This window comes from Kogia breviceps, chromosome 4, assembly GCF_026419965.1.
Source record: "Kogia breviceps isolate mKogBre1 chromosome 4, mKogBre1 haplotype 1, whole genome shotgun sequence".
Taxonomy (NCBI): domain Eukaryota; kingdom Metazoa; phylum Chordata; class Mammalia; order Artiodactyla; family Physeteridae; genus Kogia; species Kogia breviceps.
The window spans coordinates 15,959,720-15,982,155 of NC_081313.1; the positions used below are offsets into that span (position 1 = coordinate 15,959,720).

A 22,436-nucleotide genomic window follows, 5' to 3' on the forward strand; every position below is an offset into this window, starting at 1 on the left:
AGTGGGTGTTATACAGTCAGCTGAACACCTGAATAGAACCAAAGGCTGATCCTCCTTCAAATAAGAGAGAATTCTCTTGCCTGATGGCCTTTGAGGCATTGGCTCTCCCTGGTTCTGGCCTTAAGACATACCCTAGGACATGGGATCTGAGGAGTTTAGACTTGTCAGCCTCCATAACTGTAGAAGCCAACATAAGCCCATTCCTCAAAATGAATCACTTTATTGATTCTGAATCCTATTGGTTCTGTTTCTCTGTAGCACCCTGAATAATGCAGGTACAGTTGACAGCAGAATGCAGGCTAATCTTTACGAATCTCAAGGCTGACTCCATGAATTATCCACCCTATGAAATCTTCACTGGTCCTCTTAGAGAGATTAAGTCACCATGTTTTCATGTTTCTCTAGTCCCTAAAAGATTTATCACTACAACTCCCTCTTGCAAGAGCATTGCAATCACAACTAACTGCTGAACAATCATTGACAGAAAGACACTGGAACTCACCGAAAAAGATATCCAACATCCAAAGACAAAGGAGAAGCCACAATGAGACAGTAGGAGGGGCACATTCACAAATATAATCAAATCCCATAACTGCTGCATGTGTGGCTTACAAACCAGAGAACACTTATACCACAGAAGTGCACCCACTGAAGTGAAGGTTCTGAGCCCCACATCAGGCTTCCCAACCTGGGGGTCTGGCAACGGGAGCAGGAATTCCTAGAGAATCAGACTTTGAAGGCTACAGGGATTTGATTGCAGGACTTCGACAGGACTGGGGGAAACAAAGACTCCACTCCTAGAGGGCACACACAAAGTATTGTGTGCACTGGGACCCAGGAGAAGGAGCAATGACCCATAGGAGACTGAACCAGACCTACCTGCTAGTGTTGGGGGGTCTCCTGTAGAGGCGGGGGGTGGCTGTGTCTCACCGTGAGGAAAAGGACACTGGCAGCAGAAATTCTGGGCAGTACTCCTTGGTGTGAGCCTTCCCAGAGTCCACCATTAGCCCCACCAAAGAGCCAGGTAGGCTCCAGTGTTGGCTCACCTCAGGCCAAACAACCAACATGGAGGGAACCCAGCCCCACCCATCAGCAGACAAGCAGATTAAAGTTTTACTGAGCTCTGCCCACGAGAGCAACACCCAGCTCTACCCATCACCAGTCCTTCCCATCAGGAAACTTCCACAAGCCGCTTAGCCTCATCCACCAGAGGACAGACAGCGGAAGCAAGAAGAACTACAATCCTGCAGCCTGTGGAATGAAAACCACATTCAGAGAAAGATACACAAAGTAAAAAGGAAGAGGACTATGTACCAGATGAAGGAACAAGACAAAACCCCAGAAAAACAACTAAATGAAGTAGAGCTAGGCAACATTCCAGAAAAAAAAAAATTACAATAATGATAGTGAAGATGATCCAGGACCTCAGAAAAAAGATGGAGTCAAAGATCAGGAAGATGCAAGAAATGTTTAACAAAGACCTAGAACAATTAAAGAACAAACAAACAGAGATGAACAATAAAACAACTGAAATGAAAAATACACTAGAAGGAATCGATAGCAGAATAACTGAGGCAGAAAAATGGATAAGTGACCTGGAAGACAGAATGGTGGGATTTACTGCTGTGAAACAGAATAAATAAAAAAGAATGAAAAGAAATGAAGACAGCCTAAGAGACCTCTGGGAAAACATTAAACACAACATTCACATTATAGGGGTCCCAGAGGGAGAAGAAAGAGAGAAATGACCCAAGAAAATATTTGAAGAGATTATAGTTGAAAACTTCCCTAACATGGGAAAGGAAATAGCCACCCAAGTCCAGGAAGCACAGAGTCACAGGCAGGATAAACCCAAGGAGAAACACACTGAGACACATAGTAATCAAACTGGCAAAAATTAAAGACAAAGAAAAATTATTGAAAGCAGCAAGGGAAAAATGACAAATAACATACATGGGAACTCCCATAAGGTTAACAGCTGATTTCTCAGCAGAAACCCTACAAGCCAGAAGGGAGTGGTATGACATATTTAAAGTGATGAAAGGGAAGAAACTACAACCAAGATTATTCTACCTATCAATGATTTCATTCAGATTCGATGGAAAAATCAAAAGCTTTACAGACAAGCAAAATCTAAGAGAATTCAGCACCACCAAACCACCTCTACAACAAATGCTAAAGGGAGTTCTCTAAGTGGGAAACACAAGAGAAGAAAAAGACCTACAAAAACAAACTCATAACAATTAAGAAAATGGTAACAGGAACATACATATCGATAATTACCTTAAATGTGAATGGATTAAATGCTCCAACCAAAAGACACAGGCTTGCTGAATGGATACAAAAATAAGACCTATATATATGCTGTCTACAAGAGACCCATTTCAGACCTAGGGACACATACAAACTGAAAGTGAGGAGATGGAAAATGATATTCCATGAAAATGGAAATCAAAAGAAAGCTGGAGTCGAAATACTCATATCAGATAAAATAGACTTTAAAAAAAAGAATGTTCCAAGAGACAAGGAAGGACACTACATAATGATCAATCCAAGAAGAAGATATAACAATTATAAATATATATGCACCCAACGTAGGAGCACTTCAATACATAAGGCAACTGCAAACAGCTATAAAAGAGGAAATCGACAGTAACACAATAATAGTGGGGGACTTTAACACCTCACTTACACCAAGGGACAGATCACCCAAACAGAAAATTAATAAGGAAACACAAGCTTTAATTGACACAATAGACCAGATAGATTTAATTGATATTTATAGCACATTCCATCCAAAAACAGCAGATTACACTTTCTTCTCAAGTGCGCATGGAACATTCTCCAGGATAGATCACAACTTGGATCACAAATCAAGCCTCAGTAAACTGAAATCATATCCAGCATCTTTTCTGACCAGAAAGCTTTGAGAATAGAAATGAATTACAGGGAATAAAACGTAAAAAACACAAACACATGGAAGCTAAATAATACTTTACAAAATAACCAAGAGATAACTGAAGAAAGCAAAGAGGAAATCAAAAAATACCTACAGACAAATGACAATGAAAACATGATGATCCAAAACCTACTGGATGCAGCAAACACAGTTCTAACAGGGAAGTTTATAGCAATATAAGCCTACCTCAAGAAACAAGAAAAATCTCAAATAAACAATCTAACCTTATACCTAAAGGAACTAGAGAAAAAACAAACAAAACCCAAAGTTAGCAGAAGGAAACAAATCATAAATATCAGAGCAGAAATAAATGAAATAGGAACAAAGAAAACAATAGCAAAGATCAATAAAAGTAAAAGCTGGTTCTTTGAGAAGATAAACAAAATTGATAAACCATTAGCCAGACTCATCAAGGAAAAGAGGGAGAGCACTCATATCAATAAAATTAGAAATGAAAAAGAAGTTACAACAGACACTGCAGAAATACAAAGCATCCTAAGAGGTTACTACTTGCAACTCTATGCCAATAAAATGGACAACCTGGAAGAAATGGACAAATTCTTAGAAATGCAGAACCTTCCAAGACTGAACCAGGAAGAAATAGAAAATATGAACAGACCAATCACAAGTAATGAAATTGAAACTGTGGTTAAAAATCTTCAAAAAACAAAAGTCCAGGGCCAGGTGGCTTCACAGGCGAATTCTATCAAACATTTAGAGAAGAGTTAATACCCATTCTACTCAAACTCTTCTAAAAGATTGCAGAGGAAAGAACAGTCCCAAACTCATTCTATGAGGCCAACATCACCCTGATACCAAAACCAGACAAAGATACTACAATAAAAAGAAAATTATAGAAAAATATCACTGATGAATACAGATGCAAAAATCCTCAATGAAATACTAGCAGACAGAGTCCAATAACACATTAAAAGGATCATACACCATGATCAAGTGGGATTTATCCCAGGGATGCAAGGATTCTTCAATATACGCAAATCAATCGATGTGATACACCATATTAACAAATTTAATAATAAAAACGATATGATCATCTCAGTAGATGCAGAAAAAGCTTTTGACAAAATTCAACACCCATTTATGACAAAAACTCTCCAGAAAGTGGGCATAGAGGGAACCTACCTCAACATAATAAAGGAAATATATGACAAACCCACAGCAAACATCGTTCTCAATGGTGAAAAACTGAAAGCATCTCCTCTAAGATCAGGAACAAGACAAGGATGTCCACTCTCACCACTATTATTCAATATAGTTTTGGAAGTCCTAGCCGCGGCAATCAGAGAAGAAAAAGAAGTAAAAGGAATACGAATTGGAAAATAAGAAGTAAAACTGTCACTGTTTGCAGATGACATGATACTAAACATAGAGAATCCTAAAAATGCTACCAGGAAACTACTAGAGCTAATCAATGAATCTGGTAAAGTTTCAGGATACAAAATTAATGCACCAAAATCTTGCATTCCTATACACTAATGATGAAAAATCTGAAAGAGAAATTAAGGAAACACTCCCATTTACCATTACAACAAAAAGAATAAAATACCTAGGAATAAACCTGTCTATGGAGACAAAAGACCTGTATGCAGAAAACTCTAAGACACTGATGAAAGAAATTAAAGATGATACAAACAGATTGAGAGACATAGCATGGTCTTGGATTGGAAGAATCAATATTGTGAAAATGACTATACTACCCAAAGCAATCTACAGATTCAATGCAATCCCTATCAAATTACCAATGGCATTTTTTACAGAACTAGAAGAAAATATCTTAAAATTTGTATGGAGACACAAAAGACCCTGAATAGCCAAAGCAGTCTTGAGGGAAAAAAACAGAGTTGGAGGAATCAGACTCCCTGACTTCAGACAATACTACAAAGCTACAGTAATCAAGACTATATGGTACTGGCACAAAAACAGAAATATAGATCAATGGAACAGGATAGAAAGCCCAGAGATAAACCCACACAAATATGGTCAACTAATCTATGACAAAAGAGGCAAGGATATACAATGGAGAAAAGACAGTCTCTTCAATAAGTGGTGTTGGGAAAACTGGACAGCTACATGTAAAGGAATGAAATTAGAACACTCCCTAACACCATCCGTAAAAATAAACTCAAAATGGATTAGAGACCTAAATGTAAGAGCAGATACTATAAAACTCCTAGAGGAAAACACTCTTTGACATAAATCACAGCAAGATCTTTTTTGATCCACTCCCTAGAGTAATGGAAATAAAACCAAAAATAAACAAACGGGACCTAATGAAACTTAAAAGATTTTGCAAAGCAAAGGAAACTACAAACAAGATGAAAAGACAGCCCTCAGAATGGGAGAAAATATTTGCAAATGAATCAACAGATAAAGGATTAATCTCCAAAACATACAAGCAACTCATGCAACTCATTATCAAGACAACAAACAACCAATCCAAAAATAGGTCAAAGAACTAAATAGACATTTCTACAAAGAAGACATAGAGATGGCCAAGAGGCACATGAAAATATGCTCAACATCACTAATTATTAGAGAAATGTAAATCAAAACTACAATGAGGTATCACCTCACACCAGTTAGAATGGGCCTTATCAGAAAATCTACAAAAAACAAATGCTGGAGAGGGTGTGGAGAAAAGAGAACCCTCTTGCACTGTTGGTGGGAATGTAAATTGATACAGCCACTATGGAGAACAGTATGGAGGTTCCTTAATAAACTAAAGATAGAATTACCATATGACCCAGCAATCCCCACTACTGGGCATATACCCAGAGAAAACCATAATCCAAAAAGACACATGCACCCCAATGTTCATTACAGCATTATTTACAATAGCCAGGTCACAGAAGCAAACTAAATGCCCATCGATAGACAAATAAATAAAGAAGACATGGTACATATATACAATGGAATATTACTCAGTCATAAAAAGTAACGAAATTGGGTCATTGGCAGAGACGTGGATGAATCTAGAAGCTGTCATATAGAGCAAAGTAAGTCAGAAAGAGAAAAACAAATATTGTATATTAACGCATATATGTGGAACCTAGAAAAATGGTACAGATGAACCGGTTTGCAGGGCAGAAATTGAGACACAGATGTAGAGAACAAACATATGGACACCAAGGAGGGAAAGCGGCGGGGGGGAGGGGGGGATGAATTGAGAGATTGGTATTGACATATATACACTAATATGTATAAAGTGGATAACTAATAAGAACCTGCTGTATAAAAAAAAATTAAATTAAATTTAAGAATTAAAAAAAAAAGAAAATTTATCACCACAGTACTTATCCATAATGCAATTATTTGCTTAACTTGTCTTTTGCATTAGACTCTTAAATTCCTCAAAGACAAAATAATAACCTCAATATCATTAGTGCCTAAAATACTACACGACCTAGCAAGTATCATTTATTAATATATTCTGAGTGAGTTAGTTAAGGTATACTTTAGGACCAAGATGATAAAAGTATACCATACCAAAGTACTGGAATGGTAGCCAAGGAAGTAGAACATTCCAAGAGGAAAGAGGATGATTAATATAGTCAAACACCACAAAGAAATCAGGGGAGATAAGATATGAAAAGTACTCATTGGTTTAGCTATTGGGAAGTGATGAACACACTGGCAGTTTCTGAGAAGCACTTAGAATAAAACTATACATTATCCTGAGCTGAGACATTAACATGGAAATTGAGGGAGATGAGAGCTAGTCACTTGAAAAATATATTAAGAACTACTTATTGAGTGCCTACTAGTTCTATTATTTTACTAAGGAGTCATATAAAAGGAAAAGCAAGTGATGACATATAAGTTCGAAAGAATATTTATTATCCTATAATAAAATAATACCCTCAAATTTTACAGGTATTTTAGGGTTATGGTAGGTAGAATTCTAAAGGTGCCAGCACATGATTTCTGTCCTTGGTTATTCAACTAAACACTAATCTGGGTACTGTTGTGAAGGAATTTTGCAGGTGTAATTAAAGTCCCAAGTCAGGTGACCTTAAAACACAAAGATTATTTGGGTGGGCCTGACCCAGTTGAGTGAAAACCGCTGAAAGCAGAGACTTTCTCCAGTTGGTAGCAGAAGAGAAAATTAAATAGATTCAAGCATAAGAAGGATTTGACACACTGTTGCTTGTTTGAAGAAGGTAAAGGAATGCAGACAGCTTCTAAGAGGAGATAACTGCCTCAGCTAACAACCAGAAAAAAAATGGAGCCCTCACACCTACATCCTCAAGAAAGTGGATTCTGCCAACAAGGAAAATGAGTGTGAAATCAGATTCTTCCCTGGAGCCTTCAGGTAAGAGCCCAGCCCAGCTGACATGATTTCAGTCTTTCCAGATTTAAAGCAGAGAACTCAGTTGAACACTCCTGGACTTCTGACCTACAGAAATCATATGATTATTTGTTACCTATTAATAGAAAAGTAATAGAAGTTACCAAACAGCTCCATTATGGATTACATTGTTACATGTAACATAAATGTTCCACAGGTATTTATTGAGAAAGTACCCTTCCACCAGAACTGTGATATGTGAAAATAAGACACCACTTTCTACTTCCCTGACCAAAGACACATATTGAATTTATCTGATTATTAGTGTATTCTTTAAAATTGTGAAAATAATCTTATGTCTCAGAATGAATTTTTAAAATAATAGAATAAACCTCAATCAGTTAAAAATACCTGACCAGTACTTGGGTTCAATGGACATCAGCTGTCACAGAGGGTCATATTAGAATAAGCACAGATCTAGGAACCAAAATATTTAGATGCATATTTTGTGTGAGTCTCACTTTCCTTTCTCTTATAAAATGAGAAAATATCTGTCTTCTCTATTTCACAAAAATTTTTGTTAGGCTGACATGTCTGTAAAGCACACCATACAAGTGCAAATAGCTGCTAGTTATGTTTAGCTGCAGCAGTAAAAGATATCACACACCAGACCCGCCTTTCCTGCATGACTGGGCAGCTGAAAAATCACTTTGACCTAGAACCAAAGGATGAAAAAAGGCAGAGCCAAACATCATGTAATTAACAGCTGCATTGCATCTGAGCCCCACCTGAATGCTCAAAGGATGCCCACTTCAGCTGTGACACCCTCAGCTTTCACACTGGTCCTCTAGCAGGAGGCCTGTTCACCTGAAGGAAGGACCAATATTTTGTTTTTGTTTTCTTTTGCACAGAGGTGCTTTGCTCTTATTTTCTTTTAAATCCTGGTGCATTGCTTCATCTGCCCAGAGAAGGAGAATTTCTCTTCTCTTAACCCCTAGGTAGGCTAAACAAGTATTTTAAAACACTAACTTCTAATTTTAATTCCATAGAACAACAGTCTCCTCAAAACTGTTACATTAAGGTTTTAGAAAATCCCATTTCTGCTCTTGAAAGACAATGTCAATAGAATGAGAAGATAAGACACATACTGGGATAAAATATTTGCAAAAGACACATCTAATAAATTAGTTACACAAAACATGCAAAGGAGTCAAAATTAAACGTTAAGAAAACAAACAACCTGATGAAAAAATGGGCCAAAGACCTTAATAGATACTTCACCAAAGAAAACATACACATGGCAAATAAGTATATGAAAACATGCTTCACATATACATCATCAGGAAAGTGCAAATTAAAGCAAGATACTACTACATATCTATGAGTGGCCCAAATCCAGGGAAGACTGACAATACCAAATGCTGGTTAGGATGTGGAGCAATGGGAACTCTTATTCATTCATATCTGGTGGCTATTCAAAATGGCACAGCTGTTTCATAAGACATTTTGTCAATCTCTTATAAAACTAAACATACTTTTACCATATGATCCAAGGAGTGCACATTTTGTATTTACCAAAGGAGCTGAAAATTTCTGGCCATACAAAAACCTACACATGGATGTTTACAGCAGCTTTATTTCATCATTGCCAAAACTTGGAATCAACCAAGATGAATTCATCTTCAGACGATGAATGGATAAACTCTGGTACATGCTGACAATGGAATATTATTGAGTACAAAAAGAAATGAGCCATCAAGACATAAAAAGACATAGAGGAACCTTCAAGCCATATTACTAAGTGAAAGAAAGCAACCTGAAGCTCTACATACTGTATGATTTCAACTACAGGACATTCTGGAAAAGGTAAAACTATGGAGCCAATAAAAAGATCAGTGGTTACCAGGGGTAGGGATGGGGGAGACATGAAGAGGTGGAGCACTGAAGATTTTTAGTGCATTCAAATTACTCTGTATGATATTATATTGATGGGTTTATGCCATTATACATTTATCCAAAGCCACAGAATAAGGAGTTAACCCTAAATTAAACTATAAACATTGGTTGATTATGATGTGTCAATGTAGGTTCATCAACTGTAACAAATGTATCACTCTTGTGGGGGAATGTTGATAGCAGAGAAAGCTAAGCATATGTGGGTGCGGAGAATATATGGGAAGTCTCCGTCCATTCCTCTCAATTTTGCTGTGAACCTAAAACTGCACTAAAAAAAATAAAGCCTTTAAAAAGATCCTGTTGAAAAAATATCCAAAATAGAAAATACTCTGATGATATGGCTCATGTTAAAATAAATGCTTACAAACCATTGTACGCAGAAGGGCTCCCAACTCTATTTAATAGGCACTTAGGCCAAGCAATCAGTAAGTGAATGTGAGCTTTTCCAGACACAGTCTCCCAAAATGGCTATAAAATCTTAACTAGTGCTCATTCTTTCTACATACCTGTTTATGATTAGGATTAAATTATATTTTAGTAGTGCTCACTGAGGAGTCTCTAAGGCTTCTTTATTACCATCTATAAAATTCAGGATGTTACACTTTACTGTACTGTTTTACTTAGTAGATGTGTATTAACTCATCTCCCATATGAAATACTAGCAGGTAGTTAAAGAAAAAAAAAGGAAAGAAAAGAAAAAGAACATAGTAAGTATATATTTAAGATGTTACTTTAGTAAAAATGAACATTTCCTTTAGTAATACTTGCAAATAATATAATTTTCATAATATACTTGAACTCATGTATATTTATAAATTAGCTTCTACTTGATACAAATATTATTTGGGCTGAGGTGACATTTAGAAGTGATCTAAAGTATGGCTTCTGATCAAAATACCTCTGGAGTTGAACTTGATGTTATTTTAAAATAACTCCCTATTGTTTCTGACAAGCAAATATCATTCTCTCCAGGGATTCTTCCCTTCCTCCTTCTGTACATGGAACCTGTTCTCAAGAAGAACTACACAATATTTTTGGAAGCTTTTCAATGTCTCCATCACATCTACTTCAGTATATCAATCCATTTATTCTTTTATTTTAAAACTAATTTTAAACTAGCCTTTATCATTTCACAGTTATTTTATTGTCCTTGGGTGACTAAGAACATGCAAATTTAGACCTAGTCTGGTTATTTTGAAAATGAAAATTAACCGGAATGATAACAAATGAACCCACTCATGTATTCTTTATAACACTCATTTAAAACTAATTTTTCAGCACAGTATTTCCCTTTGAAAATGCTTATTTTCAGCACAGTATTTTCAGCACAGTATTTCCCTTTGAAAATGCTTATTTTCAAAGGGAAATACTGTGCTGAAAAAATATCTAAATGGAAACCACTTGAGTTGATTTTTCAGATGCGAAACATGAAAAATTCAGGTGAAATAGAAAAGACCGGAGTAGTTTAATTATTGATTTGTGATAAAGGACATTAAAAAAGAGCATAAACCACAATGAGCTATCAGCCCACACCCACTTGAATGGTTATAGTCAGTATGTAATAATAAATACTGGTAATAATATAAAGTAATCAGAACCCCCATATCGTGTTGTTGTGAATGTAAAATTTAGCCACTTTGGAAAACAGTCTGGCCGTTCATCAAAATTTTAAAAATAGTTTCTTTATGACCCCGCAATCCCAATCCTAGGTATATACCCCAAAGAAATGAAAATTCATCCACACAGAAACATTCATATTAATGCTCTTAACAGCATTCTTCAAATTAGGCAAAAAGTGGAAGCAACCCAAACATCTATCAAATGATGAATGGATAAATAAAATGTAGTATATCCATATAATGGAATCTTTTTTAGCAATAAGAAAGAAGGAAATACTGATACATGCTACAATGTAAATGAACTTTGAAAATATCATGCTCATGCTAAGTGAAATAAGCCAGTCACAAAGGACCATGTGTTACTGCTTATTTTATATGAAATACCAATAAAAGGCAAATCTATTGCTATAGACTGAATGTTTATGTCTCCCCAAAATTCAGAGTGCACCACTCATGAGTGAGATTAGTACCCTTATAAAAGAGACTCCAGAGAGATTCCTTGCCCTTGCTACCATGTGAGTACACCACTAGGAGACAGCCATCTATGAACCAGGAAGTGGGTTCTCACCAGACACCAAATCTGTTGGCCCCTTGATCTCGGATTTCTAGCCTCCAGAACTGTGAGAAAAAAATGTTTGCTGTTTAAAGCACTCAGTTTATGATATCTTGTTATAGCAGCCTAAACAGACTAAGACATCTATAGAAACAAAAACTAGATTAGTTGCTTCTTGGGTTGAGGCATGGGGAAGGGGGAGTAGAGGGTAATGATTAAGGGGGACAGAATTTCTTTTTAAAATAATGAACATATTCTAAAATCAATTGTGGTGATTGATGCACAGCTCTGAATTTACTAAATCTCATTAAACTATACACCTTAAAACGGTGAATGGTATGGTATGTAAATTATTTCTAAATGAAGTTTTAATATTTTAAAAATTTCTTATACCTTCTGAGGGTAAAAGAGAGAGCATAATTTCATATTACATAGCTTTATTTTCTAAGATGAAGTATTCCTAAATTTTAATATTTATAGTTCACTCATGAGTATGTTGGAATCTTTTAAAATGTATATGTAAGCTGGGTATACTATACTAAATTTTTGTATAGTATATATAATACTAAACGGGGCAATTTGTACCTTTCATTTATTTCTCAACATTTAAAGAAAGACTTCATTTTCTTGACAGTAGTCCATTTTCCTAAAGCTTTATTCTAATTTCATTTGAAGACAGTTATGTACATCTTTTTGAACTCAGAGATAATTGTTGATATTTATGCTTTTTAAAAAAAAACTTAGGTGTTTAGCACAATGCAATGTTCTGGATGAGGATGGAACAATGGCCTTCCTCAGTTGTATACCATGTACATCTCTTGAAAAGAACTTAGAGCTGCCTGTTGAAATTCCAAGAGCTATTCTTTTGCTATAAAATTTCTGTTAATTGAAGCTTGAGGAAGGGTGTTATATTGATACAATTTTTCAAGTAAAATGTTAGATTTTTCGTTTCTTCTCTTTATTTTCCTAAACTGCTCCACTGTATATGTAGTATTCTTCTTCTACTTAAGTAAGGCATAAGCACATGACAAAGCAAGTTTCACAATTAAGAAGAGAACTAAATATTTTGACTCAGTGATGCAGACTAAGTGTTCTGTGATGTTAATTTTCCACCACTATGTGGGGATTAAAGTAAAGAAAAAGGTAAAAGCTTTATTCACTGCATCTGACAATGAGTAATTGTATCTACTACGTTCTGTGCACTCTGCTCGATCATGGCATAAAAATATAGAAATCATGAAAGCCCTGCTCCAGAGAAAGTCTCAGCATAAATCTTCATGTATAAGTGACATCTTTCCTATGGTACATAATGTAAAAAAAATTACCATTTTCTGAAGCAGCAACTGTGATGTTGTACCATGGAGTTTCTTCTCTATCAAGAACCTTGGTAGTCTTAATGGTTCCAGTGTTGGCATCAATGTTGAAAAACCTGTCATCTTCAGCATTGTAGTCGATGAAGTATCTAGAGAAAAAAAAGAATTGGATACTCTTTTACTTGATGCTATAATGAAGAAAAGAAAATTGAACCAAGGGAGGCATTAAACCTAATATACTCAAATATTGAAATGTGTATTTTTACTTCCCATATTTGACCCTTAAGATTTGCCCACCTGTTTTATATTTGCATAGAAATGATATCAATTATTTTCCTGTCAGTCCTTAATTAAAGTTTAATTCAATTACTAATTCAAAAAGTTAAAAAACAGAACACTAAACTCCATGAATAGAATAGTAGGTAGTAGATAGCAAAAAACACAGTAATTAATAAGGGAAGGATCAAAATACTGCCTCTGTGAAGACCATAGTACACTGGGAAAAAAATTAAGCCTTTAATGAAAATTCTCATTGCTATATGTACAATGTTTTTAGGGTAACAGATGTCAAAGATTAATTAATCTTGGAATTTCATCATAGCTGAGGTTTGAAGATAAATACAAAATGAAAAACAAAACATTTTAATTAATGGCCATTGTGTCTCCGTCACCTAGCACCTTGTTTAGTCAAAGAAGGAGAAAATAAACAGGAAGTAGTTTGCATCCTCAGCCACAAATCTTCTTCCCTCACTAGTTCATGTAACTTTGTAGGGCTCTCTTCTATTAGGTTTGGCCTCCAGCTTACTTTGGCAATAGAATGAGTTAAAAGTGATGGTGTTCTGTTCCACATTTGGGTCTAGATTTCATGACACTTTAAATGTTTCCTCTTATGCTCTGCCACTACCGTAGAAAGCACATTCCAGGGCTAGTCCACTGGTTCCCAGAAGAAAGATGAACCCCAAGGGCAGAGTTGTCAGCTTCCCATCCTAGAGTAGAGCTACCTAGTAAATGAGCAAATGTAGGAATGAATGCCCTGGAGATGAGCGGACTTGGCAAAGAGAAGCCAGCCTAGTTCAGCTTATCCTCAGCTAACTCACAGACACATACACCATGGTTATACATGACTTCTTCCTATACCCTGAGTTTTCGGGTTCTACATTATTCAGCAATAGTTAATTAACATAAATGTGAATAAATAATATAGTCAACAATCATCATATGTTCTAGAAATGTTCCAAACTATTGCTAAAACAATTTAATGAGCTTTTTTTTTCTCCTCAAACCTCTAATACTTCTTCCCTCATCATTAATCTTAGCTTAAGTGACATTTCATCTACACCTGAAGAAAAAAGGATGAACTATTATGTGAAAAGTGCAAGCGGCAGAGTATCTGAATATAGGGAACTAAAGTGCAAAGATCCAAATTAAAGAAAAAGCTTGACTTGGTTTAAAAACAGATAGGTGTTTCAATGTAGCTGGCAGAATGAATGAAGTGGATGGCTAGGGCGTAGGATGAGCAAGTCCTATAGCATATGGTAAAGAATTTTAAATTTTTAATAAAATCAATGGGAAAACATTTTTAACAAAGGAAATAACGGATCTATTTACATTCTGGAAAAATGACAGTGGCTGCTTTGAATCTTGGATTGTAGAATTTTAAAAACAATTCAGAAAAGAAATGATGTCATCATGGACAGAAGTGGAAAAATTAGAAGAAAATGAAGTGTATAAAATAGTGCTATATATTGACTACAACCTATAAAGCTTTTTGTTATAGTGGCATTGGTAAAAAGAAGAAATTACAAATGACTCAATTTTTGTGTTGTATCTGTATATTTCATCTAGCATGTAATTAATAAGACCATTCATGGAGCTGGATAAAAAGTTAGGGGAAAGATTCCCTTTGGGAGAAATCAATGGTTTTGACATGTTATATCTTAGATATCAATTAAATAAACATATGGAATAAAAAGAAGAACATTAGAAATGGGTGTGGAGTTCAAGTGTACTTTATGAATGAAGAGGAAATGTAAATTTGAGATAGATCAGCCTAAATGTAAAATAATGGGAACAATCTCATCTGGGAGAGAATTGTAACAGAAAAGGAGGGAAAGATTGAGCAGTACAGCACCCAATCTTTTGACTCTAAAGCAGTCCAGCATCTGAATAGGAGAAGGTACCAGCCAAAGGAGAGGAACAGCCCAGGGGAGAAGGAAAACTGGGAGGGAGAGGAGGCAAAGAAGTCAAGAAAGGAGTGTTCAAAGTGGACAGCTGAGGTAAATTTTATTAAGTTGAGTGTGGTTAGTAAAGGCTGAATTGGATTTGACAGGATGGACATCATCGGTTAATTTGAAAAGAGTAGTTTCAACAAAATATGAAAGGATTGAAGTTTTACTGTAGTGGATTCAAAAGTATATTGAATGTGAATATAGGAAGCCCATGAGTTCTGAGACTTTATTGGATAACAGTACCTGAAGTAAAGATGAGAAAAATGGTGTCATGTCATCAGAGAAGTGGGTTCAACAAATTAAGTTTTTTCTGATATGGGAAATATGAGTCACTGTCTTTGCTGAACAAAATAATAATTTTGAAAGAGGGATGGAAAAAAGGAGGCTTCCCTGGCAATCCAGTGGTTAAGATTCCACACTTCTGACACGGGGGTGAGGGTTTGGTCCCTGGTCGGGGAACTGAGATCCCACATGCCATGTGGTGCAGCCAAAAAAAAAAAGAGAATATCTAAAAAGAGAAAATTCATGAGAAGCTGAACAGGCTGCATTCCAGAGCACAAATATAAGGATTTCCACTGAAAGAAACAGAGACACTTCCTCCATTTTAACATGAGGAAAATCTCAGAAGATAGGTGATTGTGGTGATGGAAATATTACAAACTTCATCATACTTTCTAAACAGAGTATAAGCATAACTGAAATACAACCTGTGCCTTGCATAGGCATACGGTGTTAACAGGGTACCTAGAACATATCGCTCAGGTATAAACCTCATAATAACCTCTGGACACACATGTGGAAACATAGCAGAAGATATTAATAGCACCACACAGATCCAAGTTATAGAGCATCCCAAGAAATCTAGGAGCTCATTTAGTGAAAATAACACCTGACAAAAACAGAAGACATCACTTGAAACTGTATGATCAAAACAAGGAATTGGGCTTCCCTGGTGGCGCAGTGGTTGAGAATCTGCCTGCGGATGCAGGGGACACGGGTTTGTGCCCCGGTCCATGAAGATCCCACATGCCGTGGAGCGGCAGGGCCCGTGAGCCATGGGCGCTGGGCCTGCGCGTCCGGAGCCTGTGCTCCACAGAGGGAGAGGCCACAGCAGTGAGAGGCCCGCGTACCACCAAAAAAAAAAAAAAAAAAAACAAGGAATTGGTTATTTTGTGTACCGATTGTTCTAATAATAAATACATGTTAATTAAAGAAAATTCAACATGCAAAATCAGTTTAAATGAGAAAAGATAGGGGTACAAAGCAAATTTGATTCAAAGAGACACACGATCCAGACAATACAGAATAGTTGTAAAGAGGTATGTCATTGGGCTTTCCCAAAGCATTAGGCCATGGTGCACTGAAACTGATTTACTTTCTTTTTTTTTTTTTTAAACATCTTTATTGGAGTATAATTGCTTTACAATGGTGTGTTAGTTTCTGCTTTATAACAAAGTGAATGGGCTATACATGTACATATCTTCCCATATCTCTTCCCTCTTGCATCTCCCTCCCTCCCACACTCCCTATCCCATCCCTCTAGGGCGTCACAAAGCACCGAGCTGATCTCCCTGTGCTATGTGGCTGCTTCCCACTAGCTATCTATTTTACGATTGGTAGTGTATATATGTCCATGCCACTCTCTCTTTGTCACAGCTTACCCTTCCCCCTCCCCGTGTCCTCAAGTCCATGCTCTAGTAGGTCTGTGTCTTTATTCCCGTCTTGCCCCTAGGTTCTTCAGGACCTTTTTTTTTTCTTAGTTTCCATATATATGTGTTAGCATATGGTATTTGTTTTTCTCTTTCTGACTTACTTCACACTGTATGACAGACTCTAGGTCCATCCACCTCACTACAAATAACTCAATTTTATTTCTTTTATGGCTGAGTAATATTCCATTGTATATATGTGCCACATCTTCTTTATCCATTCATCCAATGATGGACACTTAGGTTGCTTCCATCTCCTGGCAATTGTAAATAGAGCCGCAATGAACATTATGGTATATGTCCATTTTTGAATTATGGTTTTCTCAGGGTATATGCCCAGTAGTGGGATTGCTGCTGGATTGTATGGTAGTTCTATTTGTAGTTTTTAAAGGAACCTCCATACTGTTCTCCATAGTGGCTGTATCAATTTGCATTCCCACCAGCAGTGCAAGAGTGTTCCCTTTTCTCCACATCCTCTCCATCATTTATTGTTTCTATATATTTTGATGATGGCCATTCTGACTGGTGTGTGATGATATCTCATTGTAGTTTTGATTTGCATTTCTCTAATGATTAATGATGTTGAGCATTCTTTCATGTGTTTGTTGGCAATCTGTATATCTTCTTTGGAGAAATGTCTATTTAGGTCTTCTGCCCATTTTTGGATTGGGTTGTTTGTATTTTTTTTGTTGTTATTGAGCTGCATGAGCTGGTTGTAAATTTTGGAGATTAATCCTTTGTCAGTTGCTTCATTTGCAAATATTTTCTCCCATTCTGAGAGTTGTCTGTTGGTCTTGTTTATGGTTTCCTTTGCTGTGCAATAGCTTTTAAGTTTCATTAGGTCTCATTTGTTTATTTTTGCTTTTATTTCCATTTCTCTAGGAGGTGGGTCAAAAAGGATCTTGTGTGATTTACGTCATAGAGTGTCCTGCCTATATTTTCCTCTCAAAGTTTAATAGTTTCTGGCCGTACATTTAGGTCTTTAATCGATTTTGAGCTTATTTTTGTGTATGATGTTAGGGAGTGTTCTATTCTCACACTTTTACATGTACCTGTCCAGTTTTCCCAGCACCACTTATTGAAGAGGTTGTCTTTTCTCCACTGTATATTCTTGCATCCTTTATCAAAGATAAGGTGACCATATGTGTGTGGGTTTATCTCTGGGCTTTCTAACTTGTTCCACTGATCTATATTTCTGTTTTTGTGCCAGTACCATACTGTCTTGATTACTGTAGCTTTGTAGTATAGTCTAAAGTCATGGAGCCTGATTCCTCCAGCTCCTTTTATCGTTCTCAAGATTGCTTTGGCTATTCGGGTTCTTCTGTGTTTCCATACAAATTGTGAAATTTTTTGTTCTAGTTCTGTGAAAAATGCCAGTGGTAGTTTGATAGGGATTGCATTGAATCTGTAGATTGCTTTGGGTAGTAGAGTCATTTTCACAATGTTGATTCTTACAGTCCAAGAACATGGTATATCTCTCCATCTATTTGTATCATCTTTAATTTCTTTCATCAGTGCCTTATAATTTTCTGCATACAGGTCTTTTGTCTCCTTAGGTAGGTTTATACCTAGATATTTTATTCTTTATGTTGTGATGGTAAATAGGAGTGTTTTCTTAATTTCACTTTCAGATTTTTCATCATTAGTGTATAGGAATGCCAGAGATTTCTATACATTAATTTTGTATCCTGCTCCTTTACCAAATTCATTGATTAGCTCTAGTAGTTTTCTGGTAGCATCTTTAGGATTCTCTATGCATAGTATCATATAGAATTAGAAATGAAAAAGGAGAAGTAACAACTGACACTGCAGAAATACAAAGGATCATGAGAAATTACTACAAGCAACTTTATGACAATAAAATGGACAACCTGGAAGAAATGGACAAATTCTTAGAAATGCACAACCTGCTGAGACTGAACCAGGAAGAAATAGAAAATATGAACAGACCGACCACAAGCACTGAAATTGAAACTGTGATTAAATATCTTCCAACGAACAGAAGCCCAGGACCAGATGGCTTCACAGGCGAATTCTATCAAACATTTAGAGAAGAGCTAACACCTATCCTCCTCAAACTCTTCCAAAATATAGCAGAGGGAGGAACACTCCCAAACTCATTCTATGAGGCCACCATCACCCTGACACCAAAACCAGACAAAGATGTCACAAAGAAAGAAAACTACAGGGCAATATCACTAATGAACATAGATGCAAAAATCCTCAACAAAATACTAGCAAACAGAATCCAACAGAACATTAAAAGGATCATACACCATGATATAGTGGGGTTTATTCCAGGAATGAAAGGATTCTTCAATATACTCAAACCAATCAACGTGATAAACCATATTAATAAATTGAAGGAGAAAAACCATATGATCATTTCAATAGATGCAGAGAAAGCTTTCGACAAAATTCAACAACAAAAACCCTGAAGAAAGTAGGTATAGAGGGAACTTACCTCAACATAATAAAGGCCATATATGACAAACCCACTGCCAACATCATCCTCAATGGTGAAAAACTGATACCATTTCCACTAAGATCAGGAACAAGACAAGGTAGCCCACTCTCATCACTCTTAATCAACATAGTTTTGGAAGTTTTAGACACAGTAATCAGAGAAGAAAAAATAAATAAATAAAAGGAATCCAAATCAGAAAAGAAGAAGTAAAGCTGTCACTGTTTGCAGATGACATGATACTATACATAGAGAATCCTAAACATGATTTACTTTCTTTGACTTGAGTTTATATCACAAAAAAACCCTCTCATAATATCCTTCCCCAGGGGCCTGGCGCCAATGAAGGCTGAACTGCTAAGGAGATGTGAGAAATCTTGTCACACGAAAAGAATAACATCCTTTAAAATGTAATCAGTTGGCAATCTGGTTATTATATCATCTAAAGTAACCTGTCTTCAAGACACTTTCCATTTTTGGGTAGTTTAAGAATAATGGTTCCTGTATTCTAAAGTTGGACCTAAAATTGAAAAATATTATTCAACTTCAATGTTTCCTGCAGCAACTATCAGCAAAGCTCAGATTACATTGTTATCAATGCAACCCTGTGTAATATAGAAGAACATGCCTCATTTTAGAAATCTGATCACTTCACAGCCATCAGTCTGGAAGAAAATAGGTTTTCTTCTGTTTATAAGCTAAATTAAGAGTTTTAAAATATACACCCTCTTTATCAGAACAATCCCCTCTCTCTTAGGCACTTTACACAGAGCTTTCTAACATTAAGTGCTAGTACTTGTGGTTAAATACTTTTAGAATACATATTTTTTTATTTGAATTTGGAAAATATACAACCTATGTTTAAATGGTAGGTATAATGTGAGGCATGTGTGCTCAGACTCAAGTTATTTACTTCTTAGTTTTCTATGTGATCTAACTCTCTTGGGAAATCTGCAACATAAGGGCTAGATATTAGGGCAATGTTTTGAGCCGAAAAGTCTTATTCATGGAATTGCAATTGAATTTCGACTCAACTAGAACTAAATAGATCTGCTTAAGTACCCTTGGATTTCTGCCTAGCCATAGTAATAAAAACACAGAAAAAGGGAAAACAGAAATGTGAAAGAAACTATTCAAAACTATTTGGGGTGGGGAGGGTTATATGTACAATGATTCAATGCTAATTATTTAAAATTAAGAAGTTATATGGGTCCATAAAACTGTTTATCAAAAAAATAGATAAAATATTCTCAGTAGGTAAGTTTTCAAAATATTTTTGTAATAAAATACATTTATTTCCTTCACAAACCTTCAAAAAGTAAACACATCTTAATACTTCATGAACTTATATATATATATATATTAAGGTTTATTGCAAATGTTTATTTGACATTTTTAGATATATCCAGCAAATATAAAATAAAGTAACCATTTGCCTAGGTTCTAAATCAGGATTGATTATGAAGCCTAAGGAATTAGAGTTTTGAGAATTTTTTAAAATATCTTAGTTCATAGCTATCAAAAATGAACCAATGTGAATTGAGGCTATAGTGTATATAACTGGATAAGATGTTTAAAGATATTCTTCAAATTCTACTTTCCCCCTTAACATAAGACTATATAGAGATGATATTTTAGAATGGGAGGAAACACATACACATTTATAAGTCATTTACAAAAGCAAACTGATATGAGATAATAAAGGCTAACATTTATGGATCCCTTACAGTGTACTATATTGTGCTTTAAATGTGTTCTAAACATTAGTTTATTACATACCCAGAGCAACTGGATGAGATAGGTACTATTAATAGACACTTTATAGAGGAGAAAACTGATGCACAGGGCGATGGAGAATTTTATTCAACATCAAAGAGCTAGATAGTGCAAGAGATTAAAAATAAATACAGCCAATTAAGAAATATTGGGAATTCCCTGGTGGTCCAGTGGTTAGGATAGCAAGCTTCCACTGCAGGGGGTGCAGGTTTGATCCCTGGTCAGGGAACTAAGATCCCACATGCTGTGGGGCATGGCCAAAAATAAATAAACAAACAAACAAATAAATAAATAAATAAATGCAAGCACATTAAAAAACAAAACAAAACAAAACAAAAAACTACTTGTCCCTAAAATAAGTTTAAAAAATTAAGAAGTATTTATAAGATCTTTTTTTAAAGTAGACAATATTTCAAGCTTTACCCATTTATTCAAAAGATAGTTATTTGAAGGAGTACAAGAAAGGAAAAAGAAATATTTAAAAGAGAAGAAATAGCAAGACCTGAGAATTATTTAGACATGATTCAGTTAGGGAAACAAGTAGGCAAAAAAGAAAAAGGAAGTGTTTGTACGATAATACTGATTGATGCTCAGAGAGTTTAAAATCAGAGGTCAGAGTAAAATTCTAAGCAATTAGTCTTCAGGGAAAACATGGGTGTGATCAGTCTTGAAGGATAAGTAACAGGAGAGATGTGCATTAGAGATTATCTAGAAAATATAAAATTTAGTAATTTCAGATGAGAGAGAGACAGAGATATCTTAGCTCTGGTTTGTGAAGTGTGGTGGCATTTTTCAGACCACTATTATTTTGGTATTAGACTAGTAAGAGAGGAAGAAAGAGAGAGTCTTCATGTTGAGATTGTAGGTAGGATACAGCCAGAAGTTCCCTCCTTCACTCCCACATTAATGCCCCAGTCAACATTACTACCCCTACACGGTGTTACACTAGAGTAGAATAACTTACTTTAAAATAAAATATTCTTTGATATGGAATGAATATTGATTCAATTATATCATCAACTAAACCAACGAGAGAATACTTGAGAGAGATTAGAGGTGGTTGGTGGGGAAAAATTCAACCCACAGTGCACTTCTGCATAGGTTAGTTTTCAAAGATTAATAGATGAAAAGAATGCCAAGGAGGGTTTACTCTAAACAAATTTCCCAATTTTCAGATATCATAGAGGTAATAACCTATTCAGGCCACTGAAAAACATCTCCTACATTATTTTCCTAAGTGTATAATAAACTGTAGATCCTGGCCTTGATTCATTCACTACATAAAGATGAATTCTATGGAAATTGATTTCTAAAATAGATCCATCAGGGCTTCCCTGGTGGCGCAGTGGTTGAGAGTCTGCCTGCCGATGCAGGGGACGTGGGTTCGTGCCCCGGTCTGGGAAGATCCCACGTGCCGCGGAGCAGTTGGGCCTGTGAGCCATGGCCGCTGAGCCTGTGCATCCGGAGCCTGTGCTCCACAATGGAAGAGGCCACAACAGTGAGAGTCCCGCGTACCCCCCCCCCCAAAAAAAAAAAAAAATAGATCCATC

The 22,436-nt window shown here is 35.9% G+C and overlaps 1 protein-coding gene across 4 annotated transcripts in view; it reads right to left on the reverse strand.

The window, feature by feature from the left end:
* The window catches only part of CDH18 (cadherin 18), a 497,768-nt gene that overhangs the window by 61,803 nt on the left and 413,529 nt on the right, over positions 1-22,436 (reverse strand). For all 4 annotated transcript variants that reach the window (XM_067030818.1, XM_059061733.2, XM_067030819.1 and 1 more), the window contains one exon: positions 12,722-12,858. In XM_067030818.1, coding sequence (XP_066886919.1) covers positions 12,722-12,858 — 137 coding nt within the window. The remainder of the gene's footprint in view (positions 1-12,721; positions 12,859-22,436) is intronic.